General features: G+C 42.4%; 1 protein-coding gene across 2 annotated transcripts in view; it reads right to left on the bottom strand.

Annotated features, from left to right (window-relative positions):
• The window catches only part of LOC139540022 (homeodomain-interacting protein kinase 3-like), a 51,187-nt gene that overhangs the window by 22,884 nt on the left and 8,384 nt on the right, over positions 1–19,919 (bottom strand). For both annotated transcript variants that reach the window (XM_071343517.1, XM_071343518.1), the window contains exon 2: positions 18,661–19,861. In XM_071343517.1, coding sequence (XP_071199618.1) covers positions 18,661–19,346 — 686 coding nt within the window. In that variant the 5' untranslated portion in view covers positions 19,347–19,861. The remainder of the gene's footprint in view (positions 1–18,660; positions 19,862–19,919) is intronic.

Consider the following 19,919-nt stretch of genomic DNA (forward strand, 5'->3'; position numbering starts at 1 on the left):
AAAGTCATAACGTATATAAAATAAAATAAACGACAGCTGTGATGGAAACAGGAAGTACAATTTAATAAATGCCGAAAGATACTGTAATTTGTTAATTTGACATGGTGGGATCTTTGTAAAATTCATTATGCAAGAAATGGCAGTGGAAAAGCCTTTACAGGCTGACTATACCACTCGCTCGGTTGCAAAATAAATTTAGAAATCTATATTATTCAATTATTGCACCAACGAGCGTCTGCATTGCCAAGGGCTAAAATAGAAGTCAGTTCTATTTGTGACGCAGATCGCGGTGCAAGTCCTGCCTCTCCCATCTCCTCATTGGTTTATAGAAGCAGGTTCCCACGTGCCACCTCATTGGTTATACCCACGTGGGTGACTGAAAGACGAACACGGTCAGTGGGGTAATGCACCTAATTTATGAAAGTTGCCCATCGCAATATAAAGTCAAGAGAAGAAAAAGCCTAGGAGGAGAGATGACTAGAAGCGATTCGGTTGACCGTTGTGTGGATTCATTGTCGGAGTAGAGGACCTTGTGCATTTCAGGTAAAATAACTCTTGTTTATATCCCAGGACAAATTAGCTAGTAACAGCAAGCTAACTAAATAGGACAAATTAGCTAGCTAAATAGGACAACTTAGCTAGCAAGTGCAAGCTAGCTAGCTAAATTGCCATAAATGTTTAATGCTTTTCGACCTGTCCCCAAATTAATGTAATTGGTTCAGAGTTTGTTTGGATATTTTAACCTGCGTGTCGTGAACGCGTTTGGTGTGGGGGGACAAAATACATGTATGCACGATGGCGCACGCGAGCAGCCGGTTTGGGTTCCGTGTTAGGCGCAAATATTAATGTAATAAACATGATATGGAAGTAAACTTGGAGTCAAACGATGACATGGCGTACGGTCCTTCTACTACGACTCGGGGAAACCATGCAGTTTATTAGGCTACAGATTAAATAAGTGATGAACTTCACAGGGTGGTGAATGTGCACGGTATGCGCTTGATGCTCCTTTCCAGTAAATGTTGGTTTTATTCTGGTGACATTATGATCAATGCTCGACTCCCGTTTGACAAATACATACATTCTTGCACTTACGCATAATAATTTTATCATGTTGACCAAGGTTTCCCCAACTTGCAGCCCACGGGTGGTTTTATTTGGTCCCCAAAGTTTTGAGCAAATACATTTTTGCTCAAGTTGGAAATAAGACTAAAAACACCAGCAAATCAACTACAGGTGATTTTAATATTTTGGAAATCTGTTCCAAAGTATTCCCACACAGAGATGTACAGTTGAAGTCAGAAGTTTACATACACTTAGGTTGGAGTCATTCAAACTCATTTTTCAACCACTCCACAAATTTCGTGTTAACAAACTATAATTTTGGCAAGTCGGTTAAGACATCTACTTTGTGCATGACAAGTAATTTTTCCAACAATTGTTTACAGACAGATTATTTCACTTATAACTCACTGTATCACATTCCAGTGGGTCAGAAGTTTACATTTACTAAATTACCTGTGCCTTTAAACAGCTTGGAAAATTCCAGAAAATTATGTCACAGCTTTAGAAGCTTCCGATAGGCTAATTGACATAATTTGAGTCAATTGGAGGAGTACCTGCGTATGTATTTCAAGGCCTACCTTCAAACTCAGTGCCTCTTTGCTTGACATCATGGGAAAAATCTAAAGAAATCAGCCAAGACCTCAGAAAAAAAATTGTAGACCTCCACAAGTCTGGTTCATCCTTGGGAGCAATTTCCAAACGCCTGAAGGTACCACGTTCATCTGAACAAACAATAGCACGCAAGTATAAACACCATGGGACCACGCAGCCATCATACCGATCAGGAAGGAGACGCATTCTGTCTCTTAGAGATTAACGTACTTATGTGCGAAAAGTGTAAATCAATCCCAGAACAACAGCAAAGGACCTTGTGAAGATGCTGGAGGACAGTGGTACAAAAATATCTATATCCACAGTAAAACAAGTCCTATGTCGACATAACCTGAAAGGCCGCTAAGCAAGGAAGAAGGCACTGCTACAAAACCGCCATAAAAAAAGCCAGACTACGGTTTGCAACTGCAAATGGTGACAAAGATCGTAGTTTTTGGAGAAATGTCCTCTGGTCTGATGAAACAAAAATAGAACTGTTTGGCCATAATGACCATTGTTATGTTTGGAGGAAAAAGGGTGGGCTTGCAAGCCGAAGAACACCATCCCAACCGTGAAGCACGGGGGTGGCATCATCATGTTGTGGGGGTGCTTTGCTGCAGGAGGGACTGGTGAACTTCACAAAAATAGATGGCATCATGATGTAGGAAAATTATGTGGATATATTGAAGCAACATCTCAAGACGTCAGTCAGGAAGTTAAAGCTTGGTCGCAAATGGGTCTTCCAAATGGACAATGACCCCAAGCATACTTCCAAAGTTGTGGCAAAATGGAAACAAAGTCAAGGTATTGGAGTGGCCATCACAAAGCCCTGACCTCAACCATATATAAAATTTGTGGGCAGAACTGTGTGCGAGCTCTGTCAGGAGGAATGGGACAAAATTCACCCAACTTATTGTGTGAATAAGACATTTGACCCAAGTTAAACAATTTAAAGGCAATGTTACCAAATACTAATTGAGTGTATGTAAACTTCTGACCCACTGGGAATGTGATGAAATAAATAAAAGTTGAAATAAATCATTCTCTCTACTATTATTCTGACATTTCACATTCTTAAAATAAAAGTGGTGGGAATTCATTTTTACTAGGATTAAATGTCAGGAATTGTGAAAAACTGGGTTTAAATGTATTTGGCTAAGGAGTATGTAAACTTCCGACTTCAACTAATATATATATATATATATATACAGTGGGGAGAACAAGTATTTGATACACTGCCGATTTTGCAGGTTTTCCTACTTACAAAGCATGTAGAGGTCTGTAATTTTTATCATAGGTACACTTCAACTATGAGAGACGGAATCTAAAACAAAAATCCAGAAAATCACATTGTATGATTTTTAAGTAATTAATTTGCATTTTATTGCATGACATAAGTATTTGATACATCAGAAAAGCAGAACTTAATATTTGGTACAGAAACCTTTGTTTGCAATTACAGAGATCATACGTTTCCTGTAGTTCTTGACCAGGTTTGCACACACTGCAGCAGGGATTTTGGCCCACTCCTCCATACAGACCTTCTCCAGATCCTTCAGGTTTCGGGGCTGTCGCTGGGCAATACGGACTTTCAGCTCCCTCCAAAGATTTTCTATTGGGTTCAGGTCTGGAGACTGGCTAGGCCACTCCAGGACCTTGAGATGCTTCTTACGGAGCCACTCCTTAGTTGCCCTGGCTGTGTGTTTTGGGTCGTTGTCATGCTGGAAGACCCAGCCACGACCCATCTTCAATGCTCTTACTGAGGGAAGGAGGTTGTTGGCCAAGATCTCGCGATACATGGCCCCATCCATCCTCCCCTCAATACGGTGCAGTCGTCCTGTCCCCTTTGCAGAAAAGCATCCCCAAAGAATGATGTTTCCACCTCCATGCTTCACGGTTGGGATGGTGTTCTTGGGGTTGTACTCATACTTCTTCTTCCTCCAAACACAGCGAGTGGAGTTAGACCAAAAAGCTCTATTTTTGTCTCATCAGACCACATGACCTTCTCCCATTCCTCCTCTGGATCATCCAGATGGTCATTGGCAAACTTCAGACAGGCCTGGACATGCACTGGCTTAAGCAGGGGGACCTTGCGTGCGCTGCAGGATTTTAATCCATGACGGCGTAGTGTGTTACTAATGGTTTTCTTTGAGACTGTGGTCCCAGCTCTCTTCAGGTCATTGACCAGGTCCTGCCGTGTAGTTCTGGGCTGATCCCTCACCTTCCTCATGATCATTGATGCCCCACGAGGTGAAATCTTGCATGGAGCCCCAGACCGAGGGTGATTGACCGTCATCTTGAACTTCTTCCATTTTCTAATAATTGCGCCAACAGTTGTTTCCTTCTCACCAAGCTGCTTGCCTATTGTCCTGTAGCCCATCCCAGCCTTGTGCAGGTCTACAATTTTATCCCTGATGTCCTTACACAGCTCTCTGGTCTTGGCCATTGTGGAGAGGTTGGAATCTGTTTGATTGTGTGTGGACAGGTGTCTTTTATACAGGTAACGAGTTCAAACAGGTGCAGTTAATACAGGTAATGAGTGGAGAACAGGAGGGCTTCTTAAAGAAAAACTAACAGGTCTGTGAGAGCCGGAATTCTTACTAGTTGGTAGGTGATCAAATACTTATGTCATGCAATAAAATGCAAATTAATTATTTAAAAATCATACAATGTGATTTTCTGGATTTTTGTTTTAGATTCCGTCTCTCACAGTTGAAGTGTACCTATGATAAAAATTACAGACCTCTACATGCTTTGTAAGTAGGAAAACCTGCAAAATCGGCAGTGTATCAAATACTTGTTCTCCCCACTGTATATCCTGCTCAAAAAAATAAAGGGAACACTAAAATAACACATCCTAGATCTGAATGAATGAAATATTCTTATTAAATACTTTTTCTTTACATAGTTGAATGTGCGGACAACAAAATCACACAAAAATGATCAATGTAAATCAAATTTATCAACCCATGGAGGTCTGGATTTGGAGTCACACTCAAAATTAAAGTGGAAAACCACACTACAGGCTGATCCAACTTTGATGTAATGTCCTTAAAACAAGTCAAAATGAGGCTCAGTAGTGTGTGTGGCCTCCACGTGCCTGTATGACCTCCCTACAACGCCTGGGCATGCTCCTGATGAGGTGGCGGATGGTCTCCTGAGGGATCTCCTCCCAGACCTGGACTAAAGCATCCGCCAACTCCTGGACAGTCTGTGGTGCAACGTGGCGTTGGTGGATGGAGCGAGACATGATGTCCCAGATGTGCTCAATTGGATTCAGGTCTGGGGAACGGGCGGGCCAGTCCATAGCATCAATGCCTTCCTCTTGCAGGAACTGCTGACACACTCCAGCCACATGAGGTCTAGCATTGTTTTGCATTAGGAGGAACCCAGGGCCAACCGCACCAGCATATGGTCTCACAAGGGGTCTGAGGATCTCATCTCGGGAACCTAATGGCAGTCAGGCTACCTCTGGCCAGCACATGGAGGGCTGTGCGGCCCCCCAAAGAAATGCCACCCCACACCATGACTGACCCACCGCCAAACCGGTCATGCTGGAGGATGTTGCAGGCAGCAGAACGTTCTCCATGGCGTCTCCAGACTCTGTCACGTCTGTCACATGTGCGCATGTGCTCAGTGTGAACCTGCTTTCATCTGTGAAGAGCACAGGGCGCCAGTGGCGAATTTGCCAATCTTGGTGTTCTCTGGCAAATGCCAAACGTCCTGCACGGTGTTGGGCTGTAAGCACAACCCCCACCTGTGGACGTCGGGCCCTCATACCACCCTCATGGAGTCTGTTTCTGACCGTTTGAGCAGACACATGCACATTTGTGGCCTGCTGGAGGTCATTTTGCAGGGCTCTGGCAGTGCTCCACCTGCTCCTCCTTGCACAAAGGCGGAGGTAGCGGTCCTGCTGCTGGGTTGTTGCCCTCCTACGGCCTCCTCCACGTCTCCTGATGTACTGGCCTGTCTCCTGGTAGCGCCTCCATGCTCTGGACACTACGCTGACAGACACAGCAAACCTTCTTGCCACAGCTCGCATTGATGTGCCATCCTGGATGAGCTGCACTACCTGAGCCACTTGTGTGGGTTGTAGACCCACTTGTGTGGGTTGTCTCATGCTACCACTAGAGTGAAAGCACCGCCGGCATTCAAAAGTGACCAAAACATCAGCCAGGAAGCATAGGAACTGAGAAGTGGTCTGTGGTCACCACCTGCAGAACCACTCCTGTATTGGGGGTGTCTTGCTAATTGCCTATAACTTTCACCTGTTGTCTATTCCATTTGCACAACAGCATGTGAAATTTATTGTCAATCAGTGTTGCTTCCTAAGTGGACAGTTTGATTTCACAGAAGTGTGATTGACTTGGAGTTACATTGTGTTGTTTAAGTGTTCCCTTTATTTTTTTGAGCAGTGTATATATATATTATCGTATACAAAATGTAAGCAAGGTTTGAAATTATTAGGTTTTAGTCTAATTCTGTTCCGGCCCCTTGACCATCTGCTCAAGAAAAATATAAAAACTAAATTCCGAAGGGTGAATCTAGTTGATGATCCCTGACGTAGACTACCCTATCCACAGAGCCTACCAGCACTATCTGCCAGCTGTTGGTTAGAGTGCATGTGCCAAGACCAGAGTAGGCACAATTGAGACAAAACTAAAATCGGTAGAGTTTAAAATCCATGGAAACACATTGAACATTGGATTTTTATTTGGTGAACGAAAACTTAAGCGAAAAAGTATATTGCATGCACTGTAATTTATCCGCAACAAGTCAGTTTGGTGGAAACACACCACTGGTGGAAAATTGCAGATATTTCCTTTGTGCGGATCCCCAAAAATATATTTTAAAAAAATGAGTCTCACCTTTCCACAGACAGTTCATATTAGTGTGTATCCCAAACTGTTCGGAAGCTACAGACAGAAGTTGGCAGATCGGCTGTACCGACTTCAGACGAGTCACAAAACGCTTGTGGGGGTCTTACAGGCAAAACAGAGGACACCATCGTGTTAATGAGAGTCATCTTTCCAGAGGGGTCATAGTAGTTTGTAGGCCAAGCCTTTTAAAACGCTAAAGACAAGTATTTTGTGTAGATCTTTGACAAACAATGACAATTAAATCATTTTTAATCCCACCTTGTAACACAACAAAATGTGGGAAAAAGTCAAGGGGTGTGAATACTTTCTGTAAGCATCGTGCATTTTTAGGCTATTCAAATAACAGATGAAACTCTTATATATTATTTTATTTATTTTTAAAATCGGGGGACAGCCATGCATAAAACGAATGAAGCGTAGCCTTCAGTCATATTCCTAGCCTATCAAATGGAGCGAGCGAATATAGGCATTTTTTTTTTTTTTTAAACAGCTAGACAAGATAGTAAGTCGCCCAACCCTAACCCAGACACTGTGATATGGACAGGGTAAAGCAATCAAACACAGAGCAACAATATCATTACATTTTAGTCATTAAGCAGATGCTCTTATCCAGAGCCTACAGGAGCAAATTGAGGTTGTGCCCTGCTCAAGGGCATATAAAACACATTTTTCACCTAGTCGGCTCGGGGATTCAAACCAGTGTCCTTTCGGCTACTGGCCCAACGCTCTTAACCACTACGCTACCTGCCGCCCCATGAGGGCCAGCATGCTTACCGAGACAAATCAAAGTAGAACAATTGCATAGAGAGCTCCATACCAAGATGAGATGCACTACTATGCTGGTAACTATTAGTAGGATACACAGCTAGCTTCTCTACACTTTTTGGTGTAAATCTTCAGATCGGTCTTTACAGCTTAATCAAAGCCAATGCGTAATTAAAACTGCCCTCATTCCCTGCAGGCATTTCTATACACCAAGAGTCAAGTCAATTGCCAGACCTCATTGAGAGACTGGCCTCTGGTCAGAGGAGACTAATAAGCCCATGGTTAAGACATCCGAGGAGGCTTGTTACACCACAGTTCTGTGATCTGTTGACATGTGATCAGATCAAATACAACTACGCAGGTCATGGATTAGATCATATCCAACACCTTGTGATGAAAACTGCAGTTTGCCCTTAAGTTTAAGAGGGCACTTTTAATATGGACAAAATAGCCTTGGGTGGAGAGAACCAGGGAATGTCTATTGAAATCAAAAACAGACACTTTTAGCAGGCACCTGGGCATGTGAAATTTGTTTTGCCTAAACTTTTCTAATTTCTAAAGTTTACTAACGCTCGGTACAGAATGTTCAGAGTTTAAGGAGGTAGTGTTCAAACACATTGTGAGCCATTCCTGGCTTTATGGAATGGGGTCCAACCTAAAACATAACAGCAGGTATATGCATGTTAAGGCCATTCAAGTCTGCCATACGACAGAGCAGACATGAAAAATGTGCTTTATGAACCAAAGCGAAGAGGAAGAAAAACAGTGATGTTGCATAATGTTGAGGGAGGGAGTAATTCATTTTACTGTGGCAAAGGCAAATAGCTCTGGTTAACGTCAAGCAGCTTGTATTGCACCCACAGACTGAACCTGTCTAGGCTTGCATGCAAGCATTTCACAGGGCATGTACCCAAAGAGAAAGGCCCTGAACGTGTTGTTCCAGGAAGTTTATGGCTTTTAAATTTAAAAAAAAAGTACAAAACCCATATCCCTACCCTATAGCATACTAGGCAATAAGACCAGCGCCTCCTATTCAAAGCTTAACATCGGACTCCGCGCAAGAAAAAACATATTGTTGGATATTTTCCTAGCAAATAGAATTAGAAAGACAACTGCGGAGCACTAATAGGCCTATATCACAGTTATCAGCACTAGATCAATAAGCATGACGTAGGAAATACATTGACCTGGTTGTGTACACAGAGATCCGTGTCATATCAACAACAAAAAAAAGAACATGGCACAGTAACATTCTACAAGTCTAAACTAAATATGACGACCAACAACGTAACCGGCTAGACGACAAGACTGAAGCAGTATTCCTTCCTTCAAAGGCAACAGTCAGCCATAAAAGTAAGGTTCTCCCCTGAGCTGGCACAAGATAAGCTGGTTATGTGGAAAGCACACACGATCTACATCTTAAGAATCCGCACCTTTTTTTCAATATTTGCTTAAAATTACATACCAAAATATAACTGCCTGTAGCTCAGGACATGAAGCAAGGATATGCATATTTTTGATACCATTTGAAAGGAAACACTTTGAAGTTTGTGGAAATGTGAAATGAATATAGGAGAATATAACACATTAGATCTGGTAAAAAGAAAATAAGGAAAAAAAGTGTTATATTTTTTTGTACAATCATCTTTGAAATGCAGGAGAAAGGCCATAGTGTATTATTCCAGCCCAGGCGCAATTTAGATTTTGGCCACTAGATGGCAGCAGTGTATGTGCAAAGTTTTAGACTGATCCAAATAACCATTGCATTTCTGTAAAAAAAAAGTGCATCAAGACTAAACCAATTAGGCACATTTGGGCATCAAGGCTTTCTTGGCGTTTCAGCTCTGTTCTAACGGTCTGTAATTACCTGGCTGTGTTTTAGTGGTGCTAGCCTGTTACAAAATCCAAAAGTCATGGAAGTGGAAGGGAGAAAATGTAGTTCACAATACAGTGTGAGAAGCATTTTATTCCAGATAGTCGTTATCAAGATTTGATCTAGGAGCTGACAAACTGTAAAACACTGATGAAAACCGGTTTACCTCCATCGCTAACATTTGACAGAGTCTTGTCGTTGTCAAACAACAAAAAGAGTGGCTGAGCAGAGATGCCACTTGTGGTAGTACTCCAAGTAGGGCTGGTACAATTACAGTATAACCGACGGTTATGGCTGAAGGCAGTAAATAAAATATCCCCCATAACCATGGAACGAACAGCTGACTGGAGACGTGACGGCTGGGCATTCGTGCGGTTGAGTCAGTTTCTGCTGTAACATGGACTCCACAACGTGATGAAACTTTGTTGCTCCTTGCTAAAACATGCAAGCTGTTGCGGCAAACAAGTCTTCAGTAGCCTAGGCAACGTCCCCCTCCCTGCAGAACCAGCACATGCAGTCAGGAGCGGAGAAGGAGAAATGTGTCTTTAAAAGCAAAAAATGAAGGGCTCACTGCTAATGACAATTAGTGCAAAAATAACAGCATGGACACCGCAAACCCTGCATTTGACAGCCCTGGGGCGGTACAGGGAAAGTCCAACCTCAGGGCAAGGCTAAACCACAAAAAACTACTGACCAAAAATAGCCTAGCGCTCAGAGAAAGTACACTATACCCCAGTTATAGCCTGCTGCCTTGAAACCTTGCATGAAGGCAAACTCTTTGGCTGTGTAACTCCAGACCTCTCTTGTCCAAAAAACCTAAAAACACACACACACACCGGAGCTGGTGGTTGAATTATTCAAAAGAGCACAGTGCTCCATTTATTCTGGGATAAGAACCTGAGGGGAAACACTGCCCAACTACAGCTAGAGGAGGCTAAACATCAGAGTAAAAAATTAAATTAAAAAATTAAAAACTTTTTAACTACACTTAACCCATATCTTAACCACAAAATTAAAAAAACATATTTCCCACAAGAGAATGATTAACTGACTAGCCTAACAATTAATAAGCCTACATTACTGGAGTCACTTCACAATGTCATATTTACAGATTACAATACAGTAGGAACATTAGGTTTATACAGTTGAAGTCAGAAGTTTACATACACCTTAGCCAAATACATTTGAACTCAGTTTCACAATTCCTGACATTTAATCCTATTAAAAATTCCCTGTTTTAGATCAGTTAGGATGTAAAGCAGAGGCACTGAGTTTGAAGGTAGGCCTTGAAATACACACACAGGGACACCTCCAATTGACGTCAATTAGCCTATCAGAAGCTTCTAAAGCCATGATATTTTCTGGAATTTTCCAAGCGGTTTAAAAGACACAGTCAACTTAGTGCATGTAAACTTCTGACCCACTGGAATTGTGATACAGTGAATTATAAGTGAAATAATCTGTCTGTAAACAATTGTTGGGAAAATTACTTGAGTCACGCACAAAGTAGATGTCCTAACCGACTTGCCAAAACTATAGTGCTAAAACGTAAGAAAAGCCCACTGGGCCTCAATTAACAAAATGCTAAGACAATTTGCACAAACTAATAGCGAAATCGTTAACCAAATGCTAACGCGCGAAAACGAACGTAAACAAAATTGCAAAGACAGGCAACTCGAGCTCAAAGTTAAGCATAGCTAATAGCTACCAAATGTCATTTTCTGTGAGTGTGGACATTTACAAGCAAAAGTGAATGAGATAAATTGTGCAAATGAACAAAGTTGTGATGCACGCTTTTCTGAAGGAAAAGCAGCGTGTGTACACGGAGCAGAGTGGAAAAGAACGGAGAAAAAAACAACACTAGGACGCACAGGGGTAGAAAAAAAATGGTATCTGTACAGACTACTCATCCAGAGCTCTTTGACTTATAGCAGTAAGCCATTATAAGATATGATAGCAAACACTCAGTAGTGAATTGCATACAAGTGTAACTTTATCACCTTTTTCATATGCGCCTCACAGACTAGCTGATAGATACAGAACGCTTGGACTCATCAGCTCCCGCCGTCTCCTATTTACAAACAAACACGTGACTGGCTCAACTGTCCTGGGGAACTACAGTAGACTTCATAATGTGACAGGTGAAATGAAGAACGCGATCTGCTTCCTCTCCTAACGTATTGCACAAGCTGACTGCACGTAAACTTAAAAAGTAGCTACAAATATTCAAATGTCGTAAAAAAAAAAAAAACTTCCAATAAACATTTCTGACCGTATTGAAAAACCACCCTGTGGCTTTTTCCAAATACCATTGTATACAGCATAAACAGTATACCGCCAAGTACAACCATAAGAAGTATTTTAAAATGTTTAGTTTGTTCTAAAAGGATGAACTTGTTACCAGTGCTCCTGATTAGGCCTAAATTAGGAATGGTATCCATATTTATGCAATTTTATCTGTTTTCTCCCATCTCAATAGGTTCAACTTCATTTTCTCATAAGAATACCACACTCAAACTTTCACTACATGTGGGCTGGAATCAAGAGCACACATGCCCAAATAACATCCAAACCTGAAAAACAGGGCAATGAAAACACACCCAGCGGTCAAATTCCTCAAAGGAGGCGGCCAGGTGACAGGCACATTATTCTACTTTTAAGAGAACGAACCCCCCCCAAAAATGTTTTTATAAAGTTATCCTAGAATATTCAGAAAGTATAATTTAATCTATAAACTGATCTGAGATCAGCCAGAAGAGTGTGACCCTCGGGGATTTACTTCTGGCATGTTTTACTGTGGTCCATGCCAGCAGCTTACCATCTGTAGCAGTCAGACTGCACTGTCCAACACCCAAAGGCTAGGCCTATTTCTAGCAGCAGTGGATCATGCTCAGCGTCTCTTACACTCTCCTCAGCCAAACTGTAACAACAACCTCAACCCATAGTTGAAGAGAGAAAACTCAAGGTAAGTGCAAACTACACTGAACAAAAATATAAAAACGCAACATGTAAAGTGCTGGTCAAATGTTTCATAAGCTGAAAAAAAAGATCTCAGAAATGTTCCAAATGCACAAAGAAAATGTAGCTCTCTCAACTGCGCACAAATTAGTTTACATCCTTGTTAGCAAGCACTTTATCATTTGTCAACATAATCCATCCACCTGACCGGTGCGGCATATCAAGAAGCTAATTAAAGTGCATTACACAGATGCACCTTGTGCTGGGGACAATAAAAGGCCACTAAAATGTGCAGTTGTGTCACAACACAATGACACAGATGTCTCAAGTTGAGGGAACGTGCAATTAGCATGCTGGCTGCAGGAATGTCCACCAGAGGGGGAAAATTGGAGAAAAATTGACTGGCTCCCAACTGGCTCCCAAGTGTGTGGGCCTATGCCCTCCCAGGCCCACCCATGGCTGCGCCCCTGCTGAGTCCTGTGAAATCCATAGATTAGGGCCTAATGAATTTATTTAAAATTGACCGATTACTCAGCAAAATCTTTGAAATAGTTGCATTTATATTTTATTCAGTATAGCTACCACACATCTACCAGATGCGGTATAATTAAATGCAGTCTCTCATAGTGCGCTAGGAAAGCATTCAGACGCCTTGACTTTTTCCACTTTGTTACATTATACAGCCTTATTCTAAAATGTATTAAATAAAAAATACTCAATCTACACACAAATCAGGCCTTTATGGTAGAGTGGCCAGACAGAAGCCACTCAGTTAAAGGCACAGCAGCCCACTTGGAGTTTGCCAAAAGGCACCTAAAAGAACTCTCAGATCATAAGAAACAAGATTCTCTGGTCTGATGAAACCAAGATGGAATACTTTGGCCTGAATGCCAAGCGTCACATCTGGAGGAAGCCTGGTACCATCTCTACGGTGACGCATCATGCTGTGGGGATGTTTTTTCAGGGACTGGGAGACTAGTCAGGATCGAGGGAAAGATGCATAGAGCAAAGTACAGAGAGATCCTTGATGAAAACCCATTCCAGACCGCTCAGGACCTCAGACTAGGTGAAGGTTCACCTTCCAACAGGACAACGACCCTAAAACACACAGCCAAGACAACGCAAGAATGGCTTCGGAACAAGTCTCTGAATGTCCTTGAGTGGCCCAGCCAGAGCCCGGACATGAACATCTCTGGAGAGACCTGAAAACAGCTGTGCAGCGACTCTCCCCATCCAATCAGACAGAGCTTGAGAGGATCTGCAGAGAAGCATGGGACAAACTCCCCAATTACAGGTGTGCCAAGTTTGTAGCGTCATACCCAAGAAGACTTGAGGCTGTAATCGCTGCTAAAAGGTGCTTCAACAAAGTACTGAGTATAGGGTCTGAATACTTATGTAAATGTGATCAGTTTTTTATTTTAAATAAATGTGCAAAAAAATAAAAGTTATTGCTTTGTCATTATATAGGGTAGTGTGTCGATTGATGAGTGGAAAATTAAACTATTTATCCATTTTAGAATAGGTCTGTAGCGTAACAAAATGTGGAAAAAGTAGGGGTCTGAATACTTTCCGAATGCACTGTCTATGTGAATTAGAGTTCGGAGCAGTCTGACCGTACGTCGGATTGATGCCTTTCTAAAAACGAATTACTGTGTAAGCCCCTCAAGTGTGCTTCGTCATGACAACCCAGCATACGAGCCTGACTATGCATAAAGGCTGCTCTTCACCATGGTCAATCAATAACAGTGTGTATTACTGGCCACATTGACAATAAGAAAAACGGAGGCATGGGTTAATGGCATAACCCAAAACCATAGGCAAAGACACACCTACGCATATGCGCAATTACTTTAATCTAAAAGGTCTGCGCACATAACATTTAGCAACCGTCCTCATTTATTGTTTCTGTCTGATGTTTTAACAAGAAATTAAGCTACCTGCCCATATAAGATATGTCTATGTCCCAGAAAGTTGACTGTTGTATACAACGTTTTCTAGTCACATTATTGCATATTAGGAAACAACCGTCCCAGTATAGGGACACTGATCCTGTAGAGGTTTTAAGGGTATTTCACCAAGCCCTCAAGACCAGGGTTTTCCTGCAGTCCATGGATTTGCATAACTGATGTCAGAAAAGAGGTTACCATTTGAAACATGCAGGTACATATATAGGTCACTTATGGGAGGCAAAGTGAAGAAGACTGCAAACAGCAGGTACAAATGAGAGTAGAGGCAAAAGGCATCGTAGTGACTTTGAAAAAACTAAACGAGAGCTTTTAAAGGCACAGTGCGGTACCTCGGAAAACTCACTTTACATGTTCCGATAAAAAAAACATTGGTCACCAACCAGTAGTCTCCAAGGCATTCCTAGTCAATCACCAAACATTTCAGCTATATATATATATTTTTTTAATTAATAAAAAACACAGCGCTGTTGGTGATAGGTGCACTTGATTCAGCAGCCCTAGTGCCGGGAAGGAAAAGTGTTCCCATTTTGAGCCATTTGTGTTTGAAGGTCGAACACCACCTACCTGGCAGGCCCGGAGAGCAAATTAAGTCCCCTTACAGGCCTACCGCTCTCCAATCAGATTGCAGACAGTGATCTGAGTTCAGTTACCTCATGCCATAGACTGTAAAAAGCCTTGAACGCACAGCAAAGCTGATGTGAGATTTCAAAACCACGACTATAGAGACTAGAGGTCAACCGATTATTATTTTTCAACGCCGATACTGATACCGATTATTGGAGGCCAAAAAGCCGATAGCGATTAATCGGCCGATTTCTAAAATGTATTTGTAATAATGACAATTACAACAATACTGAATGAACACTTATTTTAACTTAATATAATACATCAATAAAATCAATTTAGCCTCAAATAAATAATGAAACATGTTCAATTTGGTTTAAATAATGCAAAAACAAAGTGTTGGAGAAGAAAGTAAAAGTGCAATATGTGCCATGTAAGAAAGCTAACGTTTAAGTTCCTTGCTCAGAACATGAGAACATATGAAAGCTGGTGGTTCCTTTTAACATGAGTCTTCAATATTCCCAGGTAAGAAGTTATAGGTTGTAGTTATTATAGGAATAATAGGACTATTTCTCTCTATACCATTTGTATTTCATATACCGTTGACTATTGGATTGTCTTATAGGCACTTTAGTATTGCCAGTGTAACAGTATAGCTTCCGTCCCTCTTCTCGCTCCTACCTGGGCTCGAACCAGGAACATATCGACAACAGCCACCCTCGAAGCAGCGTTACCCATGCAGAGCAAGGGGAACAACTACTCCAAGTCTCAGAGCGAGTGACGTTTGAAACGCTATTAGCGCGCACCCCGCTAACTAGCTAGCCATTTCACATCGGTTACAACAGCCTAATCTCGGGAGTTGATAGGCTTAAATTCATTAACAGCAGAGCTGCTGGCAAAACGCACGAAAGTGCTGTTTGAATGAATGCTTACGAGCCTGCTGGTGCCCACCATCGCTCAGTCAGACTGCTCTATCAAATCATAGACTTAATTATAACATAATAACACACAGAAATACGAGCGTTAGGTATCGAAAACAAAACATTTATTCTTTCAGTGAAATACGGAACCGTTACGTATTTTATCTAACGGGTGGCATCCATAAGTCTAAATATTCCTGTTACGTTGTACAACCTTCAATATTATGTCATAATTACGTAAAATTCGGGCAAATTAGTTCGCAATGAGCCAGGCGGCCCAAAGTGTTGCATATACCTGCATGCAATGAACGCAAGAGAAGTGACACAATTTCACCTGGTTAATATTGCCTGCTAACCAGGATTTCTTTTAGCTAAATATGCAGGTTTAAAAATATATACTTCTGTGTATTGATTTTAAGAAAGGCATTGATGTTTATGGTTAGGTACACATTGGAGCAACGACAGTCCTTTTCGCGAATGCGCACTGCATCGATTATATGCAACGCAGGACACGCTAGATAAACTAGTAATATCATCAACCATGTGTAGTTACAACTATTGATTATGATTGATTGATTGTTTTTTATAAGATAAGTTTAATGCTAGCTAGCAACTTACCTTGGCTTCTTACTGCATTCGCATAACAGGCGGCCACCTCGTAAGGCAGGTGGTTAGAGGTGGTTGGACTAGTTAACCGTAATGTTGCAAGATTGAATCCCTGAGCTGACAAGGTAAAAATCTGTCGTTCTGCCCCTGAACAAGGCAGTTAACCCACCGTTCCTAGGCCGTCATTGAAAATAAGAATGTGTTCTTAACTGACTTGCCTAGTTAAACAAAGGTGTAAAAATATATATATATATAAATAGGCGTCCAAAATTACCGATTTCCGATTGTTATGAAAACTTGAAATCGGCCCTAATTAATTGGCCATTCCGATAATAGAGACTCAATGATTACAACAAAGAGCTGCTTTTTTATGAGTAAGTTCATGTGTAAGTTGTTATTCGGCCCTGTCAACACTTTGTTCAACACTTTTATAAAGCCATGAAATGTGCGTTTTCCCTACTTCCACTCATGCTACAACCAGCTGCAATGAATGAGTATTGCAAAATGTTTTCGTTAAGTTTCCGCGGCTTGTGTCTTATTAAATATCAAGGAATATTGCACTTTCTCTGATCTCGGAGGCAGAAATAATGCAGTGCGAGTTAAGTTTCGCCATCAGCTGGAAGACTGTGTCCCCTTTTCTCAGCGGAAGGAGGGAGAGCGGAGGGGACGGTGTCTGGTGAGAGGCAGCCTCACGGCTTCTCCCTCCATCCCCTCAGACTGACCATCAGATGCAGGCCATCAGTTCAGTAACAAAAATGTATATATTATGCTCACTCAGCTGTGCCACAAGTAATACAACAAATTATCTATTACTAGCGTATACCAAAGATGTTGAAATAGTCTGATAAGAACAACATTGGCAGGGCAATTCAAGCACAGCTGTGATAATGTATTGGGCCTATAGCCTACTGCACAAACCTCATTGCTACAGAACTGTTTTTTTATTGGTTAATGTTGCATAGGCTTATGTTTAAATCATATTATTTAAAAAATGTGAATGGTAGATCTCAGCTTACATTTTGACTCAGTGACCTGGACTCAGAAAAGTTTGGTGACCACTGCTATAAAACGATAAGGCCTAAACTACATGTCACAGGCAGCAGTCTATGCATTGTAATTTGAACACATTTCTGATTTAATCCAGCAGTAATAGTTGAGAGCTGCATTCCGGGCCTAGTTGAGAAGTAAAAAAGTATAGCTTTAGTCACCTCCAAAATGTGAAGCACTATGAATGAAGTAATATCCCTCTTATGAAACACTCGGTTTCAACCTTCAGTTTATGCACTCAGTTCCTCCTTATATTTATTTGACTGATAACCTGAGTGCAACAAAGTCACACATGGGTTCCGTAACATTACATAATCAACATCAAGAAAGTAGATAAGTCCAACACCTACATGAGCAGCGTAGGGGGAGGTTTAGCAGGTGTGCAACTGCAGGGGTGTTCACATACTGCTGTCTGCGTAGGTTGAGTTCACTGGACATACTGGCATGTCTACACATAGATAAACTACAGTTATCACAATGAAATGGAAATATTAATCCAAGAGAAGCCAATTGTTCACTGTGTACAGTTCATAAGGCAGGCGACCAGCCTTAGCTGTTGTGAACCTCATGTCAGCCTCCGACACATGCTCCATGGCTGGCTGAACATGAGAACTGCTGTTTCCAATACCAAGATGCAGATAGAAAGAAAATAAAAATACCTTGGTGCCGTGTGCTGCACACACACGTGCACTCTAAAACAGAGGAACGTCCAAATGCCTTTCTCCGGTCTCTAAATGTGCGTTTACACGCAACATTCTTCACCCCGCCTACTGACCTCTCTGGCTATATGCAGCCAAGCCATGAGAATAAACTGGCCCTCTAAGCTCTTCATAGACCAGGACCATTTCTGAGAAGCACCATAACACCGAAGCGGGTCACGGAGGTATGTTACGTAACACTGTTTCAACATTTCACATACTTGATAAATTGGAAGCATAGGCCTATATATGGTAGTGGCCACAAGGATTAGACATTGAGAATTTTCCATGTGTCTCATCCGGAAACATGTAAAACATTAAAGGCATTCTTGTTCATGTAAACACTTCTGTTCCTTCAACAGGTTACGTAATGTAGGCCCATTTGGGCGTAACCATCTGATGGTTAACAGAGGCAGTGCAGGGAAAGCGTTTGCATGCCGTCAAGCTCCCTCTGAAAAATCTGCAGGTTATTACAGGGCCCTTTGTTCATATTACATAATGGCCTAAATGCATAAAGCTCTGGACAATAGACTAACCCTTGTGAAATGCTACCCCTGTATCTTGAACTGGTCAGCGCTTAATTGGTAACCTAACTGGAGTTGTGCTGATTTGTCATCCCAACTTTTAAAATATTTCATATAAAGGCATGAACAACACTCTATTCATGTAGTCAGGTCACAGTACTAAACTGTATTATTGTGACGTAAAAGGGCAGGCCCAACCTACCTGTAGTAGCGTGACTGCAGGTACGTGGAACACACAGCTTTGGACACGTGGCTGGCCGAGCCAAAGTCGATCACTTTCACCCGGTAAGGTTGTCGCACCGGGTCCACCAGCATGATGTTCTCCGGCTTCAGATCAGCGTGGATCAGGCCCAGGCTCTTGAGCTTCTTCAGCGCAGTGGCCACCTGCTGTAAGACCGGCCGGATCACCTTCAGCGGCAGCGGGCTGAACTTGTTCTGCTTGAGGAAGTCATAGAGGTTCTGCTCAAGCATCTCAAACACCAGGCAGGTGTGGCTGCGGTGCTGGAAGCACTCAAAGGCCCGCACCAGGTTATGCTGATCTGCGTTCTCGCCACTCAGACGGGCAAGGATGCCCACCTCTATCTGGCCCTGTCGCGCATACGATGGGTGGTTCTTTAGGATCTTGATTGCCACGACCTCTCCTGTGCCCCGCTTCCAACACTTCACCACCTGTCCGAAGGTGCCGCGCCCCAGGAACTCCAGCACCTCGTAAGTGTTCTTCATGGAGCACAAGACCTCGTGCTGCACCAACTGGTAGTCCCCATCCCCGACCACATTGCGAGCCCCAGTCCCTCCCCCATTCTGTTTGCGAGGCACTCCCCCCACCGTGTTCCCTATGTTAGTTTGCAACATGGCAGGTATCATGGAAACGTCCTCCACTATCTGCATGGCTTTCCCACTGTTCTCCGGGTGCTCACCCTGACGTTTCAGCCCACATTGCAGGGGGCTTTTCAACAAGTTCAAACCTCCCCCGCTCTCTATCTCCTCACCTCCTTCACTGTTGCTTCTCTGGCCACAGTCCCCTCTACCCAGTCTGACTGCCTATGTGGCTCCACTGCTGTTCCGGCTTCTCTGGACAGTTGCCTTGACAGGGGGGACCCTGGTCCTGGGTCCGAGGTGTTTTTTGGAGCAACTCACTGTGTACTACTTTTAGGGATGCAGCGGCCTGCAAAGATATGTCCTGCCCACTCAGGGGTCTACAAGATGTTGAAGTTTGTCTTAAATGGAGGATATTGGTAGGCTGGGCAATGCCAAAATGTATTCCAATTATATAGGTCGACAGGCTCCAATCATCAAAAAAAAAAAAACAGCTGTTGAGCTCAACTCTGTTTCTTCACACTGCAAAAGGCACTCGTTTGTGTTTGATAAAGATGTGGTGGGTACACCAACTTTTGAGGCCATACCTGTAAGAGAGAAGGAATGGGAAAGATTAGTTTACAACAATTACCCCAGCTCTGGTTT

Source organism: Salvelinus alpinus, chromosome 15 (genome assembly GCF_045679555.1).
Source record: "Salvelinus alpinus chromosome 15, SLU_Salpinus.1, whole genome shotgun sequence".
In the NCBI taxonomy this organism is placed as follows: domain Eukaryota; kingdom Metazoa; phylum Chordata; class Actinopteri; order Salmoniformes; family Salmonidae; genus Salvelinus; species Salvelinus alpinus.